Below are 25142 nucleotides of genomic sequence, written 5' to 3'. Positions count from 1 at the left end.
AATGACCCAAAGCATACAAGTAATTCAACAAAACAATGGCTGCAACAGCACAGAATACGCCTTCTGGAATGGCCCAGTCAGAGTCCTGACCTCAACCCGATTGAAATGCTGTGGCATGACCTTAAGAGAGCGATTCACACCAGACATCCCAAGAATATTGCTACACTGAAACAGTTTTGTGAAGAGGAGTGGTCCAAAATTACTCCAGATCGTTGTGCAGGTCTGATCTGAAACTACAGGAAATGTTTGGTTGAGGTTATTGCTGCCAAAGGAGGGTCAACCAGTTATTAAGTCCAAAGGTTCACATACTTTTTCCTCCCTAAACTGTGAATGTTTACATGTTATGTGCAATTAAACCATGGCAACATCTAATGTTTGTGTAGTATTATGTTCAGCAGTCTGTGTTCTTCTATTGTTGTGACTTAGATGATGTTCAGAGCACATTTTATGCCCAATTCATGCAAAACTCCACGTAATCCCAAGGGGTTCACATACTTTTTCTTGCAACTGTACACTTTAAATTGCTTAGCAATGGATTGAAGCAAAGTGTTCCTAAGTAAAATATGGACTGCCATTTCTGAACTCTTGTTTGGCTGTTTGCTGATCTTGTGGTTTGAAAGCTGAGTTAACCAGTTATTACCATACTTGTTCTTGGTTAGTAACTGGAAAAAAAAATACATATCTCAATTTCTGCTGTCAATAGGAAAGTGTGACACCATGGATTGATGGATCCTGGGAAAGCTGAGGATGCCAAATCCTGCATTAATGAGCTTATGCACAGTGATAGAGCATCTGCACATGTCAGTTGGGGTCCTCGTTTCTTCAACGATCCCATATGAGGCTGTAGGCAGTAGGAACTAAGTTGCTGGAATCTTCTTATGCTTTATTTTTTTTTTGTTAATACTTCAGTTAGCAAAACAATTTTGATGGGGTAAGGGTTTGGGACTGAAGGGTAAGTGGATCTTACTTGATTGGTCCATTTTAATAATAAATGTTTTTCTGTCCTCAAGCTACTTATTATTCAGGCTCTTCAGCATGGTAGAATGTACCAGAGCACTCTGGTCTACCGCTGGTCTAACTCTAGTAGTACACAGGAAAAGTGTGACAACGCTGCAGATGTACTGTGTAAGGATTGCCACACTAGTTAAGGAAGTGTTTGTGGATACACCTTGGTATGATATAATTAAAGTGGTTGTAAAGGCAGGCATTTTTTTTACTTTAATGTATTCTATGCATTAAGGTAAAAAAAAAACCTGCATGCAGCTTCTGCCCCCCCCCCCTTCTTTTACTTACCTGAATCTGATCTCAATCCAGCGATGTGCACGAGAGCCAAGGTTCTCTCCCTCCTCATTGGCTCACAGGAAGCAGTAGGAGCCACTGCCCCTACTGCTGTCAATCACAGCCAGTGAGGAGGGAGGGCGGGACCAAGCCATGTTCTGTGTGTCTTATGGACACACAGAGTGGGACTCATGAGGGGTTGCTATGAGGGCACTTGCCGGGGAAGAAGAGCCAGGAGAGCTGGTGGGGGACCCCAGAAGAGGAGGATTGAGGGCTGCTCTGTGCAAAACTAAAGCAGGTAAAAAAAAAACAAGATTTACAATCACTTTAAAAGCAAGACATAAAGTATTTAATTTTTTGACATTACACATACAGCAACATATTTGGTTTAAGCATGTGGGATTCACTATAAAGCCCTAATCCAGCCTAATTTATTTGGGTTTTAGTTTTAGATTGAGGAAGGCTTAGAACCTCTATCAGGTTATTTATTGCTACTTCTCTTTTGGGGAGACTTCCTCTCATTTCCTGAACTTGCTGACATCTTGAAACAACATGACACTTATTGTTTCACCATGAAAAGAAGTGTGGGAAAATCTTCCCAGTGAGGACACAGACATTAGGACGGCATGCAGACTGGAAATAAAAAATGCTCATGGGGGGCACTACATACAGAGCTCATGGTTCAGGATTGTGCTATGTACACAGTGCAGGATTCAGGAGTGTGCTACATACAGAGTGGAGGGTTTAGGAATAAACAATGTACAGAGTGTAGTGTTCAGGAGTGCAGGGTTAAGGAGTTTGCTACATACAGAGTTCAGAATTCAAAAGTGTGCTACATGCATTTTAAGAATACACAATGCACAAGGTTCAGGAGTGAGGAAAGCCAAAGTGGATAGTGTTACAGGGAAACCTGTGTAACAAACTGTGCACACCTCCAGGAAAATATCACCTGTGATGAGCCCAATAAGGTAGCTTAGCAACTAGCTAAGCAATTTTCAGAGAATGATTAGGATGGTGTGAGTGTGATGAAAAAAAAACAATGAAATTCTAAATATGAGTCTGAGAATAAATATATCAATCCAAAAGTGCAATATATATCTAATAAATGATAAAATATACAAACAGTGAAAAAGCAATATGGATATAATATCTAAAAGCAGGTAGCTCAAATTAAGAAAACAGTCCAAAAGCTGCTATACGAAGAGGGTGCTGCTGCTGAGCTGCATGGACTTATGCTGCAAACCTGTGTATAACAAAAAAGGAAAGAGAGGAGCGCACATCCCATAGTGTAGCATGCATAAGGAAGTTTAATGGACAAAATAAAATCAGTAGTTGCACTCACAAACTATGGGGTATAGAGGATTGTAAGGTGGCTTGGAGAATAAGCCCAGATTCAGTGTATGAGTTATTCCAGATCCCCAGCTTGACCACTGGCTGGGAAAAGCACGGGCTGAAGTGGAAATGACACTGCTGCCAGAGATGGATGGAGCTGCTGCAATGTCTAGAGTCCAAGAACTGAAAGCCTCCTCTTGTCAGCACTGTGTACCCCAGAATACAGGGATGCGTTTCGAAGCACTCCTGCTTCTTCACAATGTACAGAGTACAGGGTTCAGAAGTGTACTACGTACAAAGTGAAGGGTTCAGGAGTGTGCTACAAATACAGTGCAGTGTACAGGCGTGTGCTAAACACAGAGTGCAGGGTTCAGGAGTGTGCCACATGCAGAGTGCAGAGTTCAGGAGTGCAAATCTCACTGGCCATTTTACAACCAAAAATGATAACCTTTTTTCCCAAAATCCCCCCCCCCCCTTCTATCACCAAATTCCCCACCTTGACAGTACCAGAAAGACAACTGCTGCTACATAAGAGCATAAGAGCAGCTACAACTTACCCCAGGAGAAGTGTGGAGAGCACAAGCTGAGGGCAGGCCCAGGCTTCAGGAGCAGCTGTGACTCCAGACTAGCATGGGTATTTATATGCCTCTCCCACTCCTCTACTGTCATGGGCAGGGGCAGACTGACAACTTATGGGGTCCCTGGGCAATAGGGGATCATGGGGCCCCTGTGTGCTTGCCCAAACTCAAAAAAGCCTATGAAAAAGGTACCAGGGGCATCTCATGGGGCCCCCTACTGACCCCAGGCCCTCGGGCCGTGCCCGAGTTTCCAAATGGTCAGTCCGCCCCTGGTCATGGGGATATGCAAGGCAGGGATGGTTCAGTAGAGCTGCCAAGAAAGTAACGCTGTCAATTGTAACAGTAGTGAATGGCAAGCACAGGGCCATCATGTACCGGCTAAAAACAACCCTGCTCAGAGCTACAGCATATACAGTACTATATTCAGTGCTCTATATTTCATACTGATACTTTACAGTTTGTTTGGCTAGGGAGAGTGAAATGCAAACCCATCTGCATTCACTTTGATTTCCTAAGACCCAACAGTCCTTTTATTCAGGAAAATAACAGGCTGATTGATTGCTGCTGGCTGAAATATTACTTCTCTCTGTGTCATAAATTGCCTTCACTTAAAAAAGAACTGTTAATGTAGATCAAATCTGTTGAAGTAGTTGTATAGTTAAATCTGCCCGATCTGTATCATAGAAACAGTGCCCCCCCCAAAAAAGGGTATAAAAGGTGTGCTGGTGGTACTTTAATTTGCACATGTGCATGGAAAAAAGTATATAAAGTTCAATCTGCTTTGTCTTTCTCTCACAAAAAGGTTTCAAAAGGTATGTATCAGCTCTATAATATTTGTCCTTCCTCACTCTGTGAATAAAGGCAGCCCATTTTTTGGGAAGGTTACAATTCGGTTACTCTTTGTTTCATAAATTGTGTCATTGTGTCAGGAATGGACTTGCCAGTAATGGTGGGACTCACCTGCCTTGTGGGCTGCAGTACCAGGGCTGGCCAGCGGGTGCTCCCAGCAATCAGAGACTCAACCCTGCAGCCAGCCAAACACCTGAAGTTGATTATACAGGTGTATTTAAGGGATGGCCAGACCTGCAGTCTCGGCCTTGGTGTGTGTTTTTCCTGGGCCCTGGTTCTTGTTCCTGCATCCCTGTGCCTGTCCCTGTCCCTGTCCCTGTCCCTGTCTGATTCATTGCTGACCCTGCCTGATCCGGACCTCTGCTGACTTCTCCTGTTTCATCCCTGGCTTGTGACCCCGACCATTCTCTGCCTGACCCCCTGTACCTACCTGCCCGATTGTTATTGACCCGGCCTGCCTGACGACGCTTGCATTGTATGTACTGTTATCTGTGGGTGGTTTGGTTTGGTTCGTTTGCACTGTGTTATGTTTTAGTATTGCACTGCGTTTATGTTTGTATTGTTAGTCTTTAATAAATTATATTGTTTATAACTTATCTGAAGCCTGCGTTTCCCTGCATCAGTCACATACCTCTGGTCACACCCCGGAGCCCTGACATTACACCAAGGCCAATCCTGACCAGAAGTGGCTGCACAGGGAAGCCATCTTGGCTTGTTGCTGGGAAGGATGGATCTTGATGAGGTTGTGTATTTATCTCTGCTAGTGTTTGATGACAGAGAGTATGCTTATCAAACTCTGAAGGAGTATACCCGGGATTAACTGCTAGAATGTATACGGATCGCTCATTGCCTAGTAGATCAGGGCACAGAGTTCTCTGAGGTGCAGCCATTGATTCAGGTTTGTGCTGAGTTGGTTTCATCTGGTACCCCCGAATGCAGGGATGAATTTTTGCCGCCATTTAGTGCCGACCAGGTAGAGTCCCTGGTATGGTTATTAGAGGATGATGTGGATTACTTTCTGGAGCGTTATTCTGCATGTTCACCACAGATACTAAGAGATTGTATAAACGCAGTGCAGTCATTGACCAGACAGGCTTTGTGTAAACTGAGCTTTGTTCAACCCATACTGCAGACATGGTCAGCCTCAGTCAGCTTACAACATCATTCCTCCACTCAAGACACTCTTCCTGCATCCCCGACAGCACCCCCAGTGACTGCCCAGTATACTCTAACTACCACATACCAGTCCTCTGCTCCCACTCGCTGCACCTATCCTTTCTTTAACCCGGTAAAGAAGTCCTCTGTAGCAACTGCTCCCTCCTCTGTTCCATCTTCCAGCTCTTCTCTGTCCTCAGCTGCTCCATTCGTTTGCAGACCTGCGTTTACTTGCAGTGCCCCAGTAGTTAAAACCAGAAAAAAGCAGAAATTCTTTCCAACCAATACCATCCTGCCAGTATCCAAACCGGTGAGCCTGTCGTCTGAGAACCTGCCTTCCGTGGTTCAGCCTGGTGCCTCGGCACCCGCACTTCAGCCTGATGCCTGTACCCAGCCTGATGCCTGTACCCAGCCTGATGTCTGTACCCAGCCTGATGAACTGATCCAGCCTGATGATCCTATCACGTCTGATGACCCAGTGCCCGCGGTCATACCTGGTGACCCGATGCCCGCTGTCGAGCCAGACAATCCAATGCCTGATGAACCAGTGCCCGCTGTCATGCCTGGTGACCCGATGCCCGCTGTCGAGCCAGACGATCCAGCGCCAGATGACCCGGTGCCCGCTGTCGTGCCAATTGACTCAGAGCCCACTGTTGTGCCTGGTGACTCGGTGCCCACTGCCTTGCCAGATGACGCGGTGCCCGCTGTCGAGCCAAATGACCTGATGCCTGGTGACCCGATGCCCGCAGTCGGGCCAGACGATCCAATGTCTGACATAGTGCCCGCGGTCATGCCAGATGACTCGGAGCCCACTGTCGTGCCTGGTGACTCGGTGCCCACTGCCTTGCCAGATGATGCAGTGCCCGCTGGCGAGCCAAATGACCTGATGCCTGGTGACCCAGTGCCCGCTGTCATACCTGGTGACCCGATGCCCGCTGTCGAGCCAGACAATCTCATGCCTGATGACCCAGTGCCCGCTGTCATGCCTGGTGACCCGATGCCCGCTGTCGGGCCAGACGATCCAATGTCTGACCCAGTGCCCGCGGTCATGCCAGTTGACTCGGAGCCCACTGTCGTGCCTGGTGATTTGGTGCCCACTGCCTTGCCAGAGGACGCGGTGCCCGCTGGCGAGCCGAATGGCCTGGTGACCCAGTGCCCGCTGTCATACCTGGTGACCCGATGCCCGCTGTCGAGCCAGACGATCCAACGCCAGATGACCCGGTGCCCGCTGTCGATCCAGACAATCCGGTACCTGATGACCCGGTGCCCGCTGTCGTGCCAATTGACTCAGAGCCCACTGTCGTGCCTGGTGACTCGGTGCCCACTGCCTTGCCAGATGACGCGGTGCCCGCTGGCGAGCCAAATGACCTGATGCCTGGTGACCCAATGCCCACTGTCGAGCCAGACGATCCAATGTCTGACCCAGTGCCCGTGGTCATGCCTGGTGACTCGGAACCCACTGTCGTGCCTGGTGACTCGGTGCCCACTGCCTTGCCAGATGACATGGTGAGCCAAATGCTCCGCCTGGGGGCCCGGCACCCGTCGCTCCTCCTGGGGGCCCGATGCCTGTTGCCCCGCCTGGGGGCCCGATGCCTGTCGCCCCGCCTGGGGGCCCAATGCCTGTCGCCCCGCCTGGGGGCCCGGCGCCCGCCGCTCCGCCTGGAGGCCCGATGCCTGTCGCCCCGATGCCTGTCGCCCCGCCTGGGGGCCCGATGCCTGTCGCCCCTCCTGGGGGCCCGGTGCCCGTCGCCCCGCCTGGGGGCCCGGTGCCCGCTGCTCCGCCTGGTGGCCCGGTGCCCGCCGCTCCGCCTGGTGGCCCGGTGCCCGCCGCTCCGCCTGGTGGCCCGGTGCCCGCTGCTCCGCCTGGTGATCCGGTGTCCAGCTCGATGTGCCTCTGCCCGGAGTCCAGCTCGATGTGCCTCTGCCCGGAGTCCAGCCCGATGTGCCGCTGCCCGGAGTCCAGCCCGATGTGCCGCTGCCCGGAGTCCAGCCCGATGTGCCGCTGCCCGGAGTCCAGCCCGATGTGCCGCTGCCCGGAGTCCAGCCCGATGTGCCGCTGCCCGGAGTCCAGCCCAATGTGCCGCTGCCCGGAGTCCAGCCCGATGTGCCGCTGCCCGGAGTCCAGCCCGATGTGCCGCTGCCCGGAGTCCTGCCCGATGTGCCAGTCTTTGATATCCCGCCAGTTACCAGACCCGGGCGGTGGAACATTTTGCCCAGCTAGGCCTGTTTGGAGCGTCCTGAGGCCGCTCCTTGAGGGGGGGTACTGTCAGGAATGGACTTGCCAGTAATGGTGGGACTCTCCTGCCTTGTGGGCTGCAGTACCAGGGCTGGCCAGCGGGTGCTCCCAGCAATCAGAGACTCAACCCTGCAGCCAGCCAAACACCTGAAGTTGATTATACAGGTGTATTTAAGGGATGGCCAGACCTGCAGTCTCGGCCTTGGTGTGTGTTTTTCCTGGGCCCTGGTTCTTGTTCCTGCATCCCTGTGCCTGTTCCTGTTCCTGTCCCTGTCTCTGTCTGATTCGTTGCTGACCCTGCCTGATCCGGACCTCTGCTGACTTCTCCTGTTTCATCCCTGGCTTGTGACCCCGACCATTCTCTGCCTGACCCCCTGTACCTACCTGCCCGATTGTTATTGACCCGGCCTGCCTGACGACGCTTGCATTGTATGTACTGTTATCTGTGGGTGGTTTGGTTCGTTTGCACTGTGTTATGTTTTAGTATTGCACTGCGTTTATGTTTGTATTGTTAGTCTTTAATAAATTATATTGTTTATAACTTATCTGAAGCCTGCGTTTCCCTGCGTCAGTCACATACCTCTGGTCACACCCCGGAGCCCTGACACATTGACAATGAAGGTATCAAGCATGTTTTTTAAATGAACTGCATAGTTTTATGTTGCCCATTGAGCTGCTTCAAAATGGCCTCTCCCATTGAACAATCATTTTTAAAAATGAATTTTTTGATGCAAGCCCTCCAGGCCAGTACCAGGCATCACACGTCCCTTATGTGTCAGTCTGTTGACTTTTAGTTTTACAATGGACCATTACTGAAAATGAACATTTGGATCCATTTATTTCAATATGTTCAGATTTTTGATCTGAACATCAATAGCATTTCTTCACTGAACCCAGCCGGAGGACATTCATCTCATCACTACTCTCAAGACAAACATTTTTGCACACAAATTGCAAATTAATATTCAACAGCCTTAAATTGGTAGTAAAATTGTTTCTGGTACTTTTACTTACACATAAGCTTATAATAGAGCTTACCTGTAGATCAAATAAATATCTCTTAAATGTGTACCATTTAGAAGATATTCCATGGAGCAGAAGCCGGTGACACCACCGGCACATGAGCTCTAAAGGAAGGGCACACCGTTCCGTTCCTTCAGAAGTCTGTGCCGTAAACCGTGACTCCCACGTGCATGATCTCTTCGTGGCCCAGCCAGTCTGAAAATGCTTCTTATACAGATGTTTGTAGTTTTTTTTCTTTCAGCCTGTAGCAGCAACCCTATGGTAGTCTTTGTGTCCATGCACATTTGGGTGTTTACAGGCATATTTGAAGAGGAACTTTACAAGCTGAAAAAAATCTCATCACAAGCGCACTTTTTGAGAGGGGCTTTCAGGTAGAAAAAATGCTTGATGCGCATAAATGCGTGTGCAATACAAGCCATTATGAGTATTTTTTATGAGCATACCTATTTTTGCCAGAGGTTCTGGCATTTCTTCAGGTGCCTAGTGTGCATGGACCCTAAGTCACCGGTCACACCACTGCGATTTAAAATCACGCGATTTGTGTGCAATTTCAGCGTGATTTCTGAAGAATTTATTGCTACTTGTGAAGATTTTCAACTATTTCTTGCAATTTGCAGTGCAATTTCCATTATATTCTATGTATGTGAAATCGCAACAAAACTGCAGAAAAAGTAATGCCAGAACTAATTTAGAGATCCTGCTGCAGCAAACCGCACATGTTAAGACACTGACATTCACTAGATGCAATTTCAGGTGCGATTTCAATTCAGTACAATACAATTCAATACAGTAATTCTAACCTTTCAGCACTCTAGTGTTGCGTTGTTAACATGAGAATATGCGTGTATGTTATGTTATGTTATGTATGTTGTCCTGCAGTGCATTTATCCCAATTCATCTGCATGAAACACATCACAATGCAAAATAACACACTACTGTGCATTTTGGTGCATTACATTATAAAAAATAGTGCATATACCTTTTTATGGTGTGTATTGATGTATATAGACTACCTTAACATGTGGCATGATGCACCTTAACAGTATGAATCCAACCTAAAGGTATACTTTTATTGATGTTTGTGTCTTGGCAGGAGAGATTTTCTCGTACATCTTCTCCAAATTACAGGATAACAGGAAGTGAGGGAAAATCTATCCAGTGCATACATACTGTAAATAGCAATAAAAACCTAATAGAGGTTCTAAATCATCCTTTCTGAAACTTAAAAAAAAATGTGCTTTTGTTAGTTTAATTAAACTTATATAACATAAATGCATTATCACACAAGCTATAGTTAAAATATCTTTGCTCCTGCAAATAGAATGGTCTTAAAAAAAGAAATCACAATCTTCACACGAACTTCCGCAGTTTAATGCTGTGCCACTTAAACAAAGCATTTATCGCTGTAACAAAACTATGCAGTTGTACAATAGTGGGTCAAAACATGTTTTATAGGTCATTGTTTTTTACTTCCAAAATAGGTTCTCTGTGCAACTTATGTTCCTAACAGGAACACGTCTGAAAAAGAATCTTTGTTTCATTTTCAGCTCTGCAATGCAGAATAGACAATTGAGAGCTGATAGGCAACCCCTAAAGTGATATTAAACCTTTGTTTTTTTTATTTTATTAAAATAACAAACATGTCTATACTTATCTGCTATATGCAGTGCTTTTGCACAGAGCATCCCCCATCCTTCTCTTCTGGGCGGGTGCCCTCATGGAGCACCTTTCCATTGGGGCACCCGTACGGACTTACTCCCAGGTCTCCCTATGTCCATTGACACAAAGCGGACGTCTTGGCCCCGCTCCTGTGTCACAGCCTTTGATGGACTCCCGCTGCTATCAGTCTGCCCAATGAGGAGGGAGACAGAGGCTAGAGCCGCTGCTCTCCTGCATATTGCTGGATCGGATTGGGCTCAGGTAAAAAAAAATAGGGGGGTAGCTGCAGCATAGAAGGTTTTTCACCTTAATGCATAGAATGAATGAAGGTGAAAATCCTTAAGGCTTTAGAACCACTTTAATGTTTATGTTAGCACATTTTTCATACATAAGCCTGCAATATTCACAAAATTGCAGCCTAAATTGGTTGTAAAGGCAGAAGTTTTTTTACCTTCATGTATTCTATGCATGAAGGTAATACATCTTCTGTGTGCAGTGGCCCCCCAATTCTTACCTGAGCCTCCTCCAATCCAGCATCGTTCACAACAGCCTCTGCTGTCTGGCCTATGACTCCCGCATGCATGATCTCTTCGTGGCCCGGCCATTCTGAAAATGCTGCTTATACAGATATTTGTAGTTTTTTTCTTTCAGCCTGTAGCAGCAACCCTATGGTAGTCTTTGTGTCCATGCACATTTGGGTGTTTACAGGCATATTTGAAGAGGAACGTTTACAAGCTGAAAACAATCCCATCACAAGCGCACTTTTTGAGAGGGGCTTTCAGGCAGCAAAAATGCTTGATGCGCATAAATGCGTGTGCAATACAAGCCATTATGAGTATTTTTTATGATCATACCTTTTTTTTTGCCAGAGGTTCTGGCATTTTTTCAGGTGCCTAGTGTGAATGGACCCTAAGTCAACCCTATGGTAGTCTTTGTGTCCATGCACATTTGGGTGTTTACAGGCATATTTGAAGAGGAACTTTACAAGCTGAAAAAAATCTCATCACAAGCGCACTTTTTGAGAGGGGCTTTCAGGCAGCAAAAATGCTTGATGCGCATAAATGCGTGTGCAATACAAGCCATTATGAGTATTTTTTATGAGCATACCTATTTTTGCCAGAGGTTCTGGCATTTCTTCAGGTGCCTAGTGTGCATGGACCCTAAGTCACCGGTCACACCACTGCGATTTAAAATCACGCGATTTGTGTGCAATTTCAGCGCGATTTCTGAAGAATTTATTGCTACTTGTGAAGATTTTCAACTATCAGGCAGCAAAAATGCTTGATGCGCATAAATGCGTGTGCAATACAAGCCATTATGAGTATTTTTTATGATCATACCTTTTTTTTTGCCAGAGGTTCTGGCATTTTTTCAGGTGCCTAGTGTGAATGGACCCTAAGTCACCAGTCACACCACTGCGATTTAAAATCACGTGATTTTTGTGCAATTTCAGGGCAATTTTTGAAGACGTTTCTGCTATTTGTGAAGATTTTCAACTATTTCTTGCAATTTGCAGTGCAATTTCCATTGTATTCTATGTATGTGAAATCGCAACAAAACCGCAGAAAAAGTAATGCAAGAACTACTTTAGAAATCCCGCTGCAGCAAACAGCACATGTTAAGACGCTGACATTCACTAGATGCAATTTCAGGTGCAATTTCAATTCAGTACAATACAATTCAATACAGTAATTCTAACCTTTCAGCCTAAATTGGCTGTAAAGTCAGAAGTTTTTTTACCTTCATGTATACTATGTATGAAGGTAATAAACCTTCTGTGTGCAGTGGCCCCCCAGTTCCCAAATTTATACCTGTGCCTCCTGCAATCCAGCATCGTTCAAAACAGCCTCTGCTGTCTGGGGACTCTTTCTCCTCATTGGCAGAGAAAGCAGCAGGAGCCCATTGGCTCCCACTGCTGTCAGTCACAACCGGTGAGCGAATGAGGAGAGAGCAGGGTATCTTATGGATGCATAGAGCAGTGGCTCAGGGACTAGTATGCAGCGGTGCCCCCAGAGAAAGCGGCTTTTTCTGAAGGCACTGCTCAAGGGAGGAGCCAGGAGCTCCAGCGGGGACCCGAAAAGAAGAGGATCAGATCTGCTCTGCGCAAAACCACTGCACACAGCAGGTAAGTATAGACATATTTGTTATTTTAACTGCTTTCCTGCCGCCCTATAGCAGATATACTGCTACAGAGAAGCAGATATATATGCAAAATCATGTATATATACGTGATTTTGAATTTCCGGGTAGGGGGCCACGTGCGCGCCCATTCGTGGCCTCGGCTGTCAGTGATTACTTGCCGGTGATTACTTGCTGGCACCCAGTGATCACTGAGCATTACTGACAGGGGGAGAGAACTGTATAAAAACAATATAGTTCTCTCCCCTGTAAGCTCCTGCACACTGCTTTGTATGGCTCTGCATAGCAGAGCCATGCAAAGCAGTGTGCTTACAGTGAAGCACACACACAGTAAAACACACACAGCACACAGTTAACCCTTTGATCGCCCCACATGTCAACCCCTTTCTGCCCAGTGCCATTAGTACAGTGTCAGTGCTTTTTATTAGCACTGATCACTGTATTGGTGTCACTGCCCACCACAGTCCCGCAATAAGTCACTGATCGCTGCCATTGCTAGTAGAAAAAAAAAATCCCAGTATATATATTTTGTAAACATTATAACTTTCACGTAAACCAATTAATTTACACGTACTGGGATTTTTTAGCAAAGACATGTAGCAGAATACATTTTGGCCTACATTTAAGACAATTTTTTTTTTTTTTTTTTATTGGACATGTTCAATAGCAAAAAGTAAAAAATATAGTTTTTTTTCTCAAAGTTGTCGGTCCTTTTTTTGTTTATAGCACAAAAATTAAAAAATGCACAGGCAATCAAATACCACTGAAAGAAAGCTCTATTTGTGAGGAAAAAAAGGACATACATTTAATTTGGGTACAGCATTACAAGACTGCGTGATTGTCAGTTAAAGTAACGCAGCGCCGTAACACAAAATATGGCCTGGTCAGGAAGGGAGGTAAATCCTCTGGAGGGCAAGTGGTTAAAGTGGTAATCAACCCAAAACCAAAAATGTAATAGATTACAGTTTATGGATCGATTCTTAAAGCAGTATTAAAAGCAAACATTTATTATATCACAGCTTACCAATTCTTAGATGTGGTGTCTGCATAAATTTAATTTTTTTAGGCTTTCTTACTTCTATTTTCATACGTGATCAAGCCAACAAGTCTATCGATTTTTCAAAAGCTCAAGTAATGCAGGAGACTGTATCAGTTTACATGGATGAGACAAACCATTTACTACTGACAGGGGTGGTTAAAGTGATCGGTTTGTATTTATTTATGTAAAACCTTTATCCCAAAAGAAAAAAAAATGTTTGCTGTAGTTTAATTAAAACGTGTGAGGTGCAGTTTTGAAGTAGTGTACTTAAATCTGCTAATACATTTAACACTACCCCCCCCCCCCCAAGTCTGACAATGCTGCTGTCTGCTGTGCCTCCTCTGCTCATTTGTCCACAGTTTTGTCTTACTAATACGGGAGGTGCATTACTGGCCAAATCACCAGATGAAAGCACAGGAAAGAAGGTTAAAGAAAATAAAATGAATGCAGCCACCACATCTGATTGGTAAGCTGCAATATATTACATTTTTGGTTTTGGGTTTAATACCATGTTAAATGTGGTCACTTTCTTTTTTAGGCTCGTTTTCCTTTATTTTCACCTGGTGATCTGCCCAGTAACATTTTTCTTGTCTTAGGCCAGCCATACATGGGTCGATTTCCAAACGATTTTTCGTTAGAAAATCAGACCTAAGAATAATCGACCGATTTTCCTTTTGTTAGTGGGGCAATGGCACTGGCCGATTTTTTCCTCCCTATTTCGCTTATCGAACATGTTGGAAAATTTGTGAAAAACGACAGATTTTCAAAATCATTGGTGGCACCATCGCATTACAGAATGAACGACGTTTTCGTTTGAAAAATCGTTCGGAATGCGACCCATGTATAGCCTGCTTTATGGTGTTTCCACTCAGGGTAGAGGTAGTATTGGATATATTAGCAGATTTAAATGAATTTGACTAACAAATGTAAACAATCTCCAGCTAATACTTTTTAGGCAGTTACAGAAACAGTCTTTTACTTTTGGGATAAAGGTTTTACATACATTATTAAAAAAATGACTATGTAAGCACCCCTGCCAGTGTGAAAGAGATTCTAAAGGCTTTTTTAAACAAACATGTCTATACTTACCTGCTGTCTGTAGTGGTTTTGCACAGAACAGCCCAGATCCTCTTCTCAGGTCCCCTGCAGGCTCTCCTGGCCACTCCCTCCTGTTGGGTGCCCCCACAGCAAACAGTTTGCTATGGGGGTGCCCACTGCTCCATGTGTCCATTCACACAAGGAGCAGCAGCTTGACCCCGCCCCCTCTCTCTTCTCATTGGCTCACTGGCTGTGATTGGCTCTGGCTTCTGTCCCAGCCAATGAGAAGAGGGAGTCCTTGGATAGCCAAGACTCCAGTTCACATAGCTGAATTGAGAGATGGGCTTAGGTGAGTATTAGGGGGGCTGGGGGGGGGAACTGCAAACAGAAGGTTTTTTACATTCATTATTATTATTATACAGGATTTATATAGCGCCAACAGTTTGCTCAGCGCTTTACAATATAACGGGAGACAATACAACAATACAGTTCAATACAAGAGGGATGGGAGGGCCCTGCTCCTTGGAGCTTACAATCATGAAGGTAAAAAACCTTGAGAACCATTTTAAGTAGTTTGCTTCAATCCTCTAACTGTCGCCTTTGCTGGACAGATTGGCATGTTAAAGGAAGTTGAAAAATAACGGACTTACTGGCTGGATCACCAGGTGACAATAAGGAAAAGAGCCAAAAAAAAAAACGCCAAAATCTAATACAGCCACCACATTTAGGGATTGGTAAATTGAAATTTAATAAATGTTTTTTGAGGGATTAATACTGCTTTAAATAATTAATATAGCACCACATAAAAAGAATACACCTGTGCTATTGACTGGAAATGTGTTAAACATAAGTTGCCACGACTTTGGAGGCACACAAAGGTGACGTTTACTTTAGACATCATAAGTGAAACACAGATCAGTAGTTAATAGCTAGTACTGTAATCTAATAGACTCTTCCTATAGCATGTGCAATTATCCTTGGCATTAACTATGAACTATCTGATGACATTATGCCTGCTTGTCCTAGCTTCGGCTGAAGTAACATAAGGAGACCCCAGTATAAGATGCCCTGTATCACACTCTATTACATACCATATATTTATACACAAAGTAACATGATTTTCTTACCTGAGACCAACAGTCCACATAAACAGAGAGCAAAAAATGCTAAAAAATCCATGCTTTCCAGAATATATCCATCCAATTTCCACAGGCGTTCATAGAAAGAGTGGCGCTCACATACTATTTGTGCTTGTTCTGGGTTTGTGTGCTGTGCTCTAACATGCAGTAGTTTTCCCCTGCTTTCCCATGGACACTGCTCCACTACTGTCTCGCTGCTGTCTAAGCACAGGGAGTTTAAGTTCCTTTTTCCTGTTTCCTTTTTAGATTAGGATGTGAAAGGCAGGATCTTTAAGGTATTTCGTACTAGAAAATCTGACAGTATATGGAAAATATAGTCAGTAGAGTAAGGAAGGAGAAGAGATAAGAAGCTATATCCAGTCATTAATGAGTTTTGCTAGTAGCAAATAGGTGGAAATTAAATAAGGATCTGTGAAAGACTACAATAACCACTAAAACAATATTAGCTCGGTTCTCTAAAACGAGTCGTAGAACTCAATTTGGTATTCTATCACATCTCTCTTAAAAATGTTCAGTGCTAGTATAGCTGAAGCATGGAAAAAAAAACCCTGTTTCTGTCACTCAAACTAAACATAAGAGCTCTTGGGTCATGATGCATGGAAAAATAGCCAGCATCATTTCTGATAAAAAAAACTATTTGAGAATACTTGGGACCCTCAGACTCAATAAAAAGTCTCTCACAGCGTCTTTAAACAAATAACCCCACAGTGATTAAATATTCCTTCTACTTTGTTCAAATTCCTTCTGTGCATGGTTACTACTCCTTTATCCACTTTTTACCCTAAAAAAAAAGATATAACGTACATAGTGTATTATCCTCAATATATGTAAAATTGTGATTCCGAATCACACTTACAAAATTCATGTAAAATGTGCTCCACACTCCACCACGTGTCCACGTCTAAATATCTGTAACTCTTACCCTCTAACTACTTCAAAATCACCTCATAAAACATTCTACCAGTAAAATTCTTCCACAAAATAGACTTTTCTTCTGTCCCTCCTTTACCATGTGGTGGACCCTCCAAAAAGATCAAAATACAATATGATGTCTTGATTCTTCAATATAGTGCTCTCTTGTGCTCCCTTCACTCATCAATATTGCCACCAGTGAAAAGTGAATCCACGTTCCACCACCTCACAGACCATGCGCCTTACCGGACCAGGCTAGATCATCAGCATAGGACAACACCAGCTCCTCCTGGCCACTATTGCTCCAAATACCATATAGCAATCAGGCTACACCAATTCTCCAATGATGAATAACAATGGTTTAGCCTATGATACTTCCAATCCCAGATGTCAGTATATAATGGATCAAAACAAGAAGGCATCCATAGTGTAATAAAGTTTTAAAATCGGCTATTTATTCCATAAAAAGTGCTTACATACAAACATATTTTAATAGCATTTTCTCCTTTAAAATCAGCATTTGCTCACTATAGACCTCGTCCAAGATGGCTGCTCCGCAACTTCCGGTCCACGTCTGACGTCATGGCCTGACGCATTTCACTTCCGACTTTATCAAAGGACTCCATAATTACAAGCCATACCTTTCTGTTAACCCAACATTGGCAATTCTGTTAGAGGAAAATCTCTTTGGTTTGAAACATTTACTTTTCCTTCTTTCTGTTTTCTGTTCTTTCCTTTTACCTATGATCTATATGAGAAGTTGTGTTCTTCTTTATACTTCATAATATATAAACTTTTTACTTAATATGAAATAAGACATTACCGATGTGGAGAACCATATCCTTAACCCAATGTATTGTCCTCTCCAAATCATATACATTTGTAACTGTGTAACAGGTAATGAAATCACACATTCCCGTTGATATTTTGAATACAATTTGCATTGTAACTTTCTGAATAATAAAAATATTGAACAAAAAAATGTCAAGTGCACAAAATATTACTTTGATGTGAAATAATTTTTTGCCGAACTAAAGTAAAGAAAATTATGTGTCTCTTCTGTGAAAAATTGTAATCTGTAAAATGCCAACAATAGAGTGCTGCTGTTGGTAAGAGAATAGAGCTGGGTGCTGGGGAATTACACAACCAATGGCAGAAGAAAAAAGATGCAGGGTTATAATCTGTATTCAAACTTTAGGAAAAACTACAGAGTTAAGAGCCAGTCACTTTAGAGACTTAGTATGAACGGGTTATTTGAGGGACCTTTTTTGAAGATCGTATACTACTGATCTTTAAAGTGTTGCTAAACCCAGGACCCTGCATCCACTATACCTGGTCTCCAACAGTACACATAACATGGAAATGCAATTATTTTAGTAAATATAAACTGCTAAATACCTTTTCTCATCAGTAGTTAGAGCAGTCTTGTGACTTCTATCAGTGTCCGGCCCAGCACTAGCTAAAGCTTGTAGGAGGAGTTATCTTTCTGCTCTAGGAGGATGCAAAACCCCTGACCTCTGTCTGAAGAGTGCTGAGTGGCCCTGTATTGATCACATGCACTCTCCCATGGAAAAAAAAAAACTCTCTAGCAATACACACCAAACTGAGCATGTGCAAAATGCCTATGGTCTGTCTTATCAGGAGATAAGAGGCGGTCGCTTGAAAAAGGGGAGGAACAGAGAAGAAAGGATCAAATGGCCTTTTTACACAATGCAGAGGAATAACCCCTTAGGCTCCATAGTGAGTGTAACAAGCATGCTTTACTGCATATATAGACTGATTTTACAGTTGTGGGTTTAGTAATACTTTAAGAACATTGATTTTGGCCTATATGTTCATGTGCCAGCTGATTGGGATGTTTGCGACTATTGTATTATTTACCCTGTAACCTGGTCGAGTTAAAGAATAAAAAAAATAATGCAATGCGATAGCAATAAAATGACAAATAAAACAAAGATCTGGTATTAACAGAAGAGGCCACATTGGTTGTTAGGCTAGCCACAACTAAACCCATTATAGCACATGCCCTTAAGCAACTGCAGTTATGTTTTAAAAAGGCATTGAACTGTTGAAAGGCTTATTTGCTATATCCTCTTGCATACACATACAACCTATCACCTGTAACAGGCTAGATGTACAGTATATCATATAGCATGGATCCACCTTTCTGCAGTTAGGTGTTCATGCCACCTTCCACTACCTGTCATACATACTATTGTGAGGAACAACGATTGGTTAGCTGTGATCCCTTGACATCTCTATTTTCTATCTCAATCTGCACGCATCTGATGGAAATTTGTCTCAGGCTTATGGGTGCACACTAAACATGTCTCTTACTTTTGCTGTCTGGCAGAACTCAAATTAGATAGTATAGGCACCAACTTTAATGTTTCTGCATCTTCATTGTGCGTTTCTATTGCACTTTAAGCTGTTTTTCTGTACAAAGAATTACTTTCTGTTACCATGTTCTTCTTTTTTGGTTGTAAAACCATATAAGTGTCCCTTTAAACTAAACAATATCTGTCAGTTTAGATGCATGGCAATGTGGTCAAGGACCTGCAGATCATCATATTTCACTAAATATGATAGGGCACTTGCTTGGAAGTGGTCACACAGTAAGGATACCAAAGAGCTGAAGGGTTGATGTTGGTAAAATGAAGACTATTCACAGAAATGGTTCCCTTAGGATGTATATATTAGGCTTTTAGCTCAGGTTGCCTATTATTTGATATTGCTTATTTATTTGGATAATACAACCTTTGAAAGATCATTACAGGCAGCTCCTGACTTACATAAGGATATGAATTTAGGGCCAAGTTTATGGACAGACACACATGGGTGAATTCCACCTGCACAACTACTTCTTGCTTATGATAGTGTGGAGAAGACTTGGAAACTCTATAAGATTTTATTGATGTCTGTGACCCCACTGCTGGGACTTCCCCTCATTTTCTGTCCACGTAGTACCCAACCAACCAACCTACCACAGAGGGGCCATTTCTCTAATGAGAGGCTCTAACCCATGGGTGTAAAACTGGTGGCCCTCCAGCTGTTGCCAAACTACAAGTCCCATAAGGCATTGCAAGATTGACAGTTACAAGCATGGCTGCCAAAGGCAGAAGCATGATGGGACTTGTAGTTTTGCAACAGCTGGAGGGCCGCCAGTTTGACACCCCTGCTCTAACCCATTCCTAAAAAAAACAAACAAAACATTATTTGTAGGTTGTAGGTTATTTGTAGGTTGTGTTTTCTGGAGAGAGTTACCATCACTTCCCATCCTGTGGACATCCCTCCAAAATATTGAGTAAACTGAATGACAGAATAGTGTACAGTATCAAGACATGGTATTACTTATGCTCCAGCATACAAAGACAATTTAGACAACTGCACAGAACCAACAAAGCCAGGTCCTTAAAGACCTGGATTGATGAGTTTGGTATAGGTGACTCAAGTTGCTTACACGAAGCCCTGACTTCAATCCTACTAAACACCCTTGGGATGAAGTCAAAATGCCAACTGTAATTCAGGTCTTTTTGAGAATCCTCAGTACCTGACCTCAACAATTTTTTGGGCTGAATAGACAAGAATTCCCACAGACACACTCCAAAATGTTGTTGAAAGAAGAATGTAAGTTGTTATACTGTATATGTATTTCATGCAGGTGTGACTGCCAGATGTTCACAAGCTTTTGGCCATATACTATAGTTTAATGTTTCAATATAATACTCAAAACTGAGGGAACAACCATTATATTAATAAAAAATAAATATGAAGTGTTAGTTTGTATAAACACTTTTGTCACTTGAACAACATTTGTCACAACTGTATAACTTCTCAAAACTATTCATTTAGGAAATCCCAACAAATGCTTCTCAACATAAAAATATAGTATCTTGCTGACCATCATAACTATTTCTGTTCATCTGGATCCTGATAATACTCAAAAGGAAAGTCACAGTAACACGGAAAGCATGCCAGAACTCATCCACCCGAATGGTTAAGCTAAGTAATATCAGTTTGTATTTGGCAAACATTTCAATGATTTGTCAGGCATGCATTATAACATCCTCAGCATTCTACTGTCTCTCCTTTTACATTAGGTGTCCCATTTCCACTTCCTCCACTCAGGGACTATCTCTGGCCCGTTCACTCCTTTTCCTGATTACGCCCTGCAAGTGATCAAACCCATTTCATACCTCACAGCATCCACACCTAGCAGGCTTCTAGTCAAATGAACTCTTCCTCTCTCTCACTGCTGATAAAGCACTGGCTTCCCTTAGGCAGTAACACTTGGAGCTATGTCAATGAATAGAACTGCCAAGCTTTAAATTAGGAAGCTCCTAATCTGCAGACAACATATAATTTATCTGATCACATTCTTGGATTGTAAACTCCAAGGAGCAGGGCCCTCCTAACCCTCTTGTATTGAACTGTATTGTTGCTGTATTGTCTCCCTTTTTTTGTAAAGCACTGAGCAAACTGTTGGCGATATAAAAATCCTGTATAATAATAATTATTAGGAATTAATTTAGATGAAACACAATTCAGCAGGAAGAAGGAGATCTTTTGGTACTGGCCATGGCAATTGATCAGCCCTAGGGATCCATATGCAAACTACCAATCCTGGAAATCTTAAATGATATAAGAAGAAAGAAGGTGACAGTGTCAGCAGGCATCTGCCTTTAACAGAAACGCAGTTTAGGGTTTCTGACGTTGGACTGATGGGAGTGAAGGGGACCCAGGGACTGACCATTCAGGCATAGCCCCAGGGCCCGGGGTCAGTAGGGGGCCCTTGAGAGGCTCAATGGGCACAATTCACTAAGCGGTATCTTAGTGCATCCGAATATGCAGTAGGATACAGCATAGCATTTAAAAAAACAAAATATTTGAATTCACCAAAAAACACTACTAAAATACCGCATGAGTTATTTTATCAAGTCATGCGGTATTTTAGTAGTGAAAACCATGCATTCATTTTACCTGTCAGCGAGATTCCCCACTGACAGCTGAATGTAAAAGAAAGAATTGTCAGCAATTAAAAAAATAATCTAAAAAACGGCATGGGGTCTCTACTCCCCCCATACCAAGGCCTTTGGGTTTGGTATGGATTTTGAGCGGAACCCCCACGTCAAAATTTAAAAAAATGGCGTGGGCCCCCCCTCCCCCAAAATCCATACAGACCCTTATCTGAGCATGCAGCCCAGCAGGTTAGGAAAGGTGGGGGACGAGCGAGCGCCCCATCCCTCCTGAGCCATACCAGGCCACATGCCCTCAACATTGGGGGTGCTTTGGGGAGGAGGGGGCTCCCCCCCCAGAGCACCTTGTCCCCATGTTGATGGGGACAAGGGCCTCTTCCCCACAACCCTGGCCAGTGATTGTGGGGGTCTGTGGGTGGGAGGCTTATCGGAATCTGGAAACCCCCTTTAGCAAGGGCCCCCCCCCCCAGATCCCGCCCTTCCCATGTGAATGAGTATGGAGTACATGGTACCGCTACCCATTCACAAAAAAAGTGTAGTGTGCAAAAAGACAGGAGACCGTCTTTGACAAGTCCTTTATTAAAAGAAGAGAAATAAAAGAATGTCCCCCAAAGAAGATCCAATGTCAGTCATGATGCCCACCGCTGCCGCCACCCGAAAGGAGAAGAGAAAAAAAAGGCTGCGCTCCTGACACTGCTCCACTGGCTTGACAGTTTTTAAATATGTAAGGGGCGGGGCCACCCGGGGACTTCTTGTGTGTGACCCTGCCCCTTGTGGCATCATCAACCGGGGCATGCTGGGTCAATGATGTCACAAGGAGGTGGGGCGACACACGTGAAGTCATTGGGTGGCCCTGCCCCTTACATATTTAAGAATTGTCAATGCAGAAGAGCAGACAGATGGCCGTGAGCCAGTGTCGGGAGCGGAGCCTTTTTTTTTTGCAATTGACATTGGATCTACTTCGGGGGACACTCTTTTGTTTTTCCTCTTTTAATAAAGGACTTGTAAAAGACTGTCTCCTGTCATTTTTCACACTACACTTTTTTGTGTTTGTGAATGGGTAATTATACCATGTATCCCATACTCATTTACATGGGGGGAGCGGGATCTGGGGGCCCCCCTTGCTAAAGTGGGCTTCCAGATTCCGATAAGCCCCCTGCCTGCAGACCCCCACAACCACAGGCCAGGGTTGTGGGGAAGAGGCCCTTGTCCCCATCAACATGGGGACAAGGGAGGGGTGTGGCCTGGCTATGGAGGAGACAGGACGTGCAGCCTGAGAGCTTCTGCTTGCTCGAGGCCTGGGCTTCCAAGACTGGCGATACTCCAGTGATGTGCAACTTCCTATGGGCCCAGACAGCTGGCAACCGGCTCCTCATCGCAACTGTCGACATCAATGTCAGAGACAGCAGACTTCCTCCGACTCCTGTTGACAGTCTACTTGAAGCGTTTAAGTTTTCTGGTTTAGTGTTTTCATGGTTGTTTACAACTAGCTAATTATGCAACTTAAATGCCTTTCTGCATGTTATATTGAAGTGCTCTTCCTCTGTGCCCTCCTGGCTACACACTTTCCTTGGCTGGTGGTCTGGGGGCGCAGAGAGAGACAGATTTTGGTTACACCTTATGGGATTCTCTGTTAAAGTCCCTCTTCTTACTTATTTACTTATTCCCCGAGCTGGTGTCCTTCTCTCCCTCATGGTTAGTCACTACCCTCAAGTAGGATTCTCATCAAGCCAGGGAGATATTACTGTGAATTACAGTTCTTTAGGGGATCCGGGTGGAGGTCTTACCGGGCCCTGTCCGGACCCGTTCTTCCTCTTTTTTCTCGATATGTGGCATGTGGTTCTCTCTGTGGGTTCCTTGCCCTTTCTTTCTACCCCCTCTCTGTTTTCTATCTCTTTCTGTTTTCTGTACACAGGTTTTGGAAATATCTTGGGGATTGGGATCGGGGGGGGGGGGTCACTTGGTTTTTCCGCTGCTTCCTGGACTTGGCCTCCTGGAGTGGAGATCTTGGTCACCCCTTAGGTCTGTCTGAATGGCGTCTTCATTGACGGTAGTTTCCTATAAAGTCCATGATCTATGCTCCCCCTCTAAGTGGGGGAAACTTTGGCAGGAATTACGCCGTATAGGCCCGACTGTGTTGCTGCTCCAGGAGACCCACTTCACGAATACTTCCACACCCAGACTTCCCCAATCCGTATTTACTCAGTGGTTCTCCTGCCCGTCCCCGCTCCCTAAAACACGTGGAGTGTTGATTTCAGTCCATAAGTCCTGTACTTTTGTCCCTGTTGACCAGCTGGTAGACCCGGAAGGTAGATTTTGTTCCTTAAGGGTACCATTAATGGTGAGGTTTACATGTTTGCTAATTTGTATGCTCCCAACTGTTGACTTTCTTTCTAACACGTTGAAGAAGCTACTGACTTTTAAGGAGGGCCTCCTTGTGTTGGGTGGGGATTTTAACCTCCCCCCAGACACTTATCTAGACTCTTCATCTGGGAAGTCAACCTTTTCATTTAAAGCTCTTAAACATTTTCGTAAGTGCTTGCTGGAGGGTGACCCATCCTTCTGACAAGGACTATAGCTATTTCTCCCACGTTCATAACTCTTATTCACGGATTTACCTAATTTATCTCGATCAATACCATTTAGGCCACATTGGTGCCATGGAAATTGGCTCTGTAACTATTTCTGACCACGCTCCAGTTTCGCTGACTCTGACTCTACACTCCCCCCGCAGATCTGCTTGGACTTGGTGACTGAGACTTTGCTAGATGATGCCACTACTATCGCCACCTTTGAATCCTCCATTGCTACTTACTTCCAACTCAATTTCACTGATGGAGTTTCACTGGGGGCATGGTGAGAGGGCCACAAAGCAGTAATTAGAGAAGAGCTGATTGCTCACGGTTCCCGACTCAAACAAGCTAAGGGTTTAGAAATCGAGACTTTGGTCCAAAATATTCACTTACTTGAACAGACTCATAAAAGTAGACTCAGCCCTTCAGATTTGTCTGCATTGATGAATCTTAGGGCCAAGCTGTCGGACTGCCTTGAGAGACAGGCTAAAAATAAGATGAGGTATTATGCGCATAAATTTTATGAGCATGGGAATAAGTGCGGCTGTCACTTGGCTCGCTTTCTAAATAAAAACGGCAGGCCTTATCTCATGTGCATGAGCTGATAGTTTGCGACAAACCTGTGGTTGACTCCACCCTGTATTGCACATGCTTTCCGGGAATATTATAGCTTCTTGTATAATATCAAACGGACTCCTGTCCAACCCCAGACTATTCTCCATAGGACCTTTATCCGTCAATATCTTAGTGAGGTGAAGTTCGGTTACTCCTCTTGAGGTAGTCTCGGTTATCTCAGACCTTCCTAATGGTAAGAGCCTGGGACCTGACAGCTTTTCTAACGCTTATTATAAACACATGGGTCACCTTCTAGCTGGTCCAATGAGTGAACACTTTAATGCCCTCACGGCCTCCTTCCCTTTATCTAGAGAATCCTTGCTAGCTCATATTGTTGTTATTGCTAAACCAGGGAAGGACCCTTGTACTGTCAAAACTATCGTCCCATTTCGTTGCTGAACTCTGATGTTAAGATTTTCTCTAAGCTTATAGCAGCCAGACTGAGGGAACTCCTTCCAGGTGTCATCCATCCTGATCAGACGGGGTATATTTTGGGCCGTGAAGCCAGAGATAATACGATTCGAGCCCTGAATGTCCTTCATTGGACCCGTTTTGGTCCACATTGTTCCCCCCTTCTGACGATGTCTACGGACGCTGAGAA

At 44.2% G+C, this 25142-nt stretch overlaps 1 protein-coding gene across 1 annotated transcript in view; it reads right to left on the bottom strand.

Moving 5' to 3' along the window:
* The window catches only part of TEK (TEK receptor tyrosine kinase), a 136174-nt gene extending 120523 nt beyond the window's left edge, over nt 1-15651 (bottom strand). Inside the window, exon 1 of the mRNA XM_089678057.1 lies at nt 15454-15651. Coding sequence (XP_089534183.1) covers nt 15454-15505 — 52 coding nt within the window. The 5' untranslated portion in view covers nt 15506-15651. The remainder of the gene's footprint in view (nt 1-15453) is intronic.
* Between the last annotated feature and the right edge of the window lie 9491 nt (nt 15652-25142).

Source organism: Staurois parvus, unplaced genomic scaffold (assembly GCF_062004578.1).
Source record: "Staurois parvus isolate SC_StPar_1 unplaced genomic scaffold, SC_StPar_1.0 ptg000198l, whole genome shotgun sequence".
NCBI classification, from domain to species: Eukaryota; Metazoa; Chordata; class Amphibia; order Anura; family Ranidae; genus Staurois; species Staurois parvus.
This window is presented reverse-complemented; position numbering and strand designations above follow the sequence as displayed.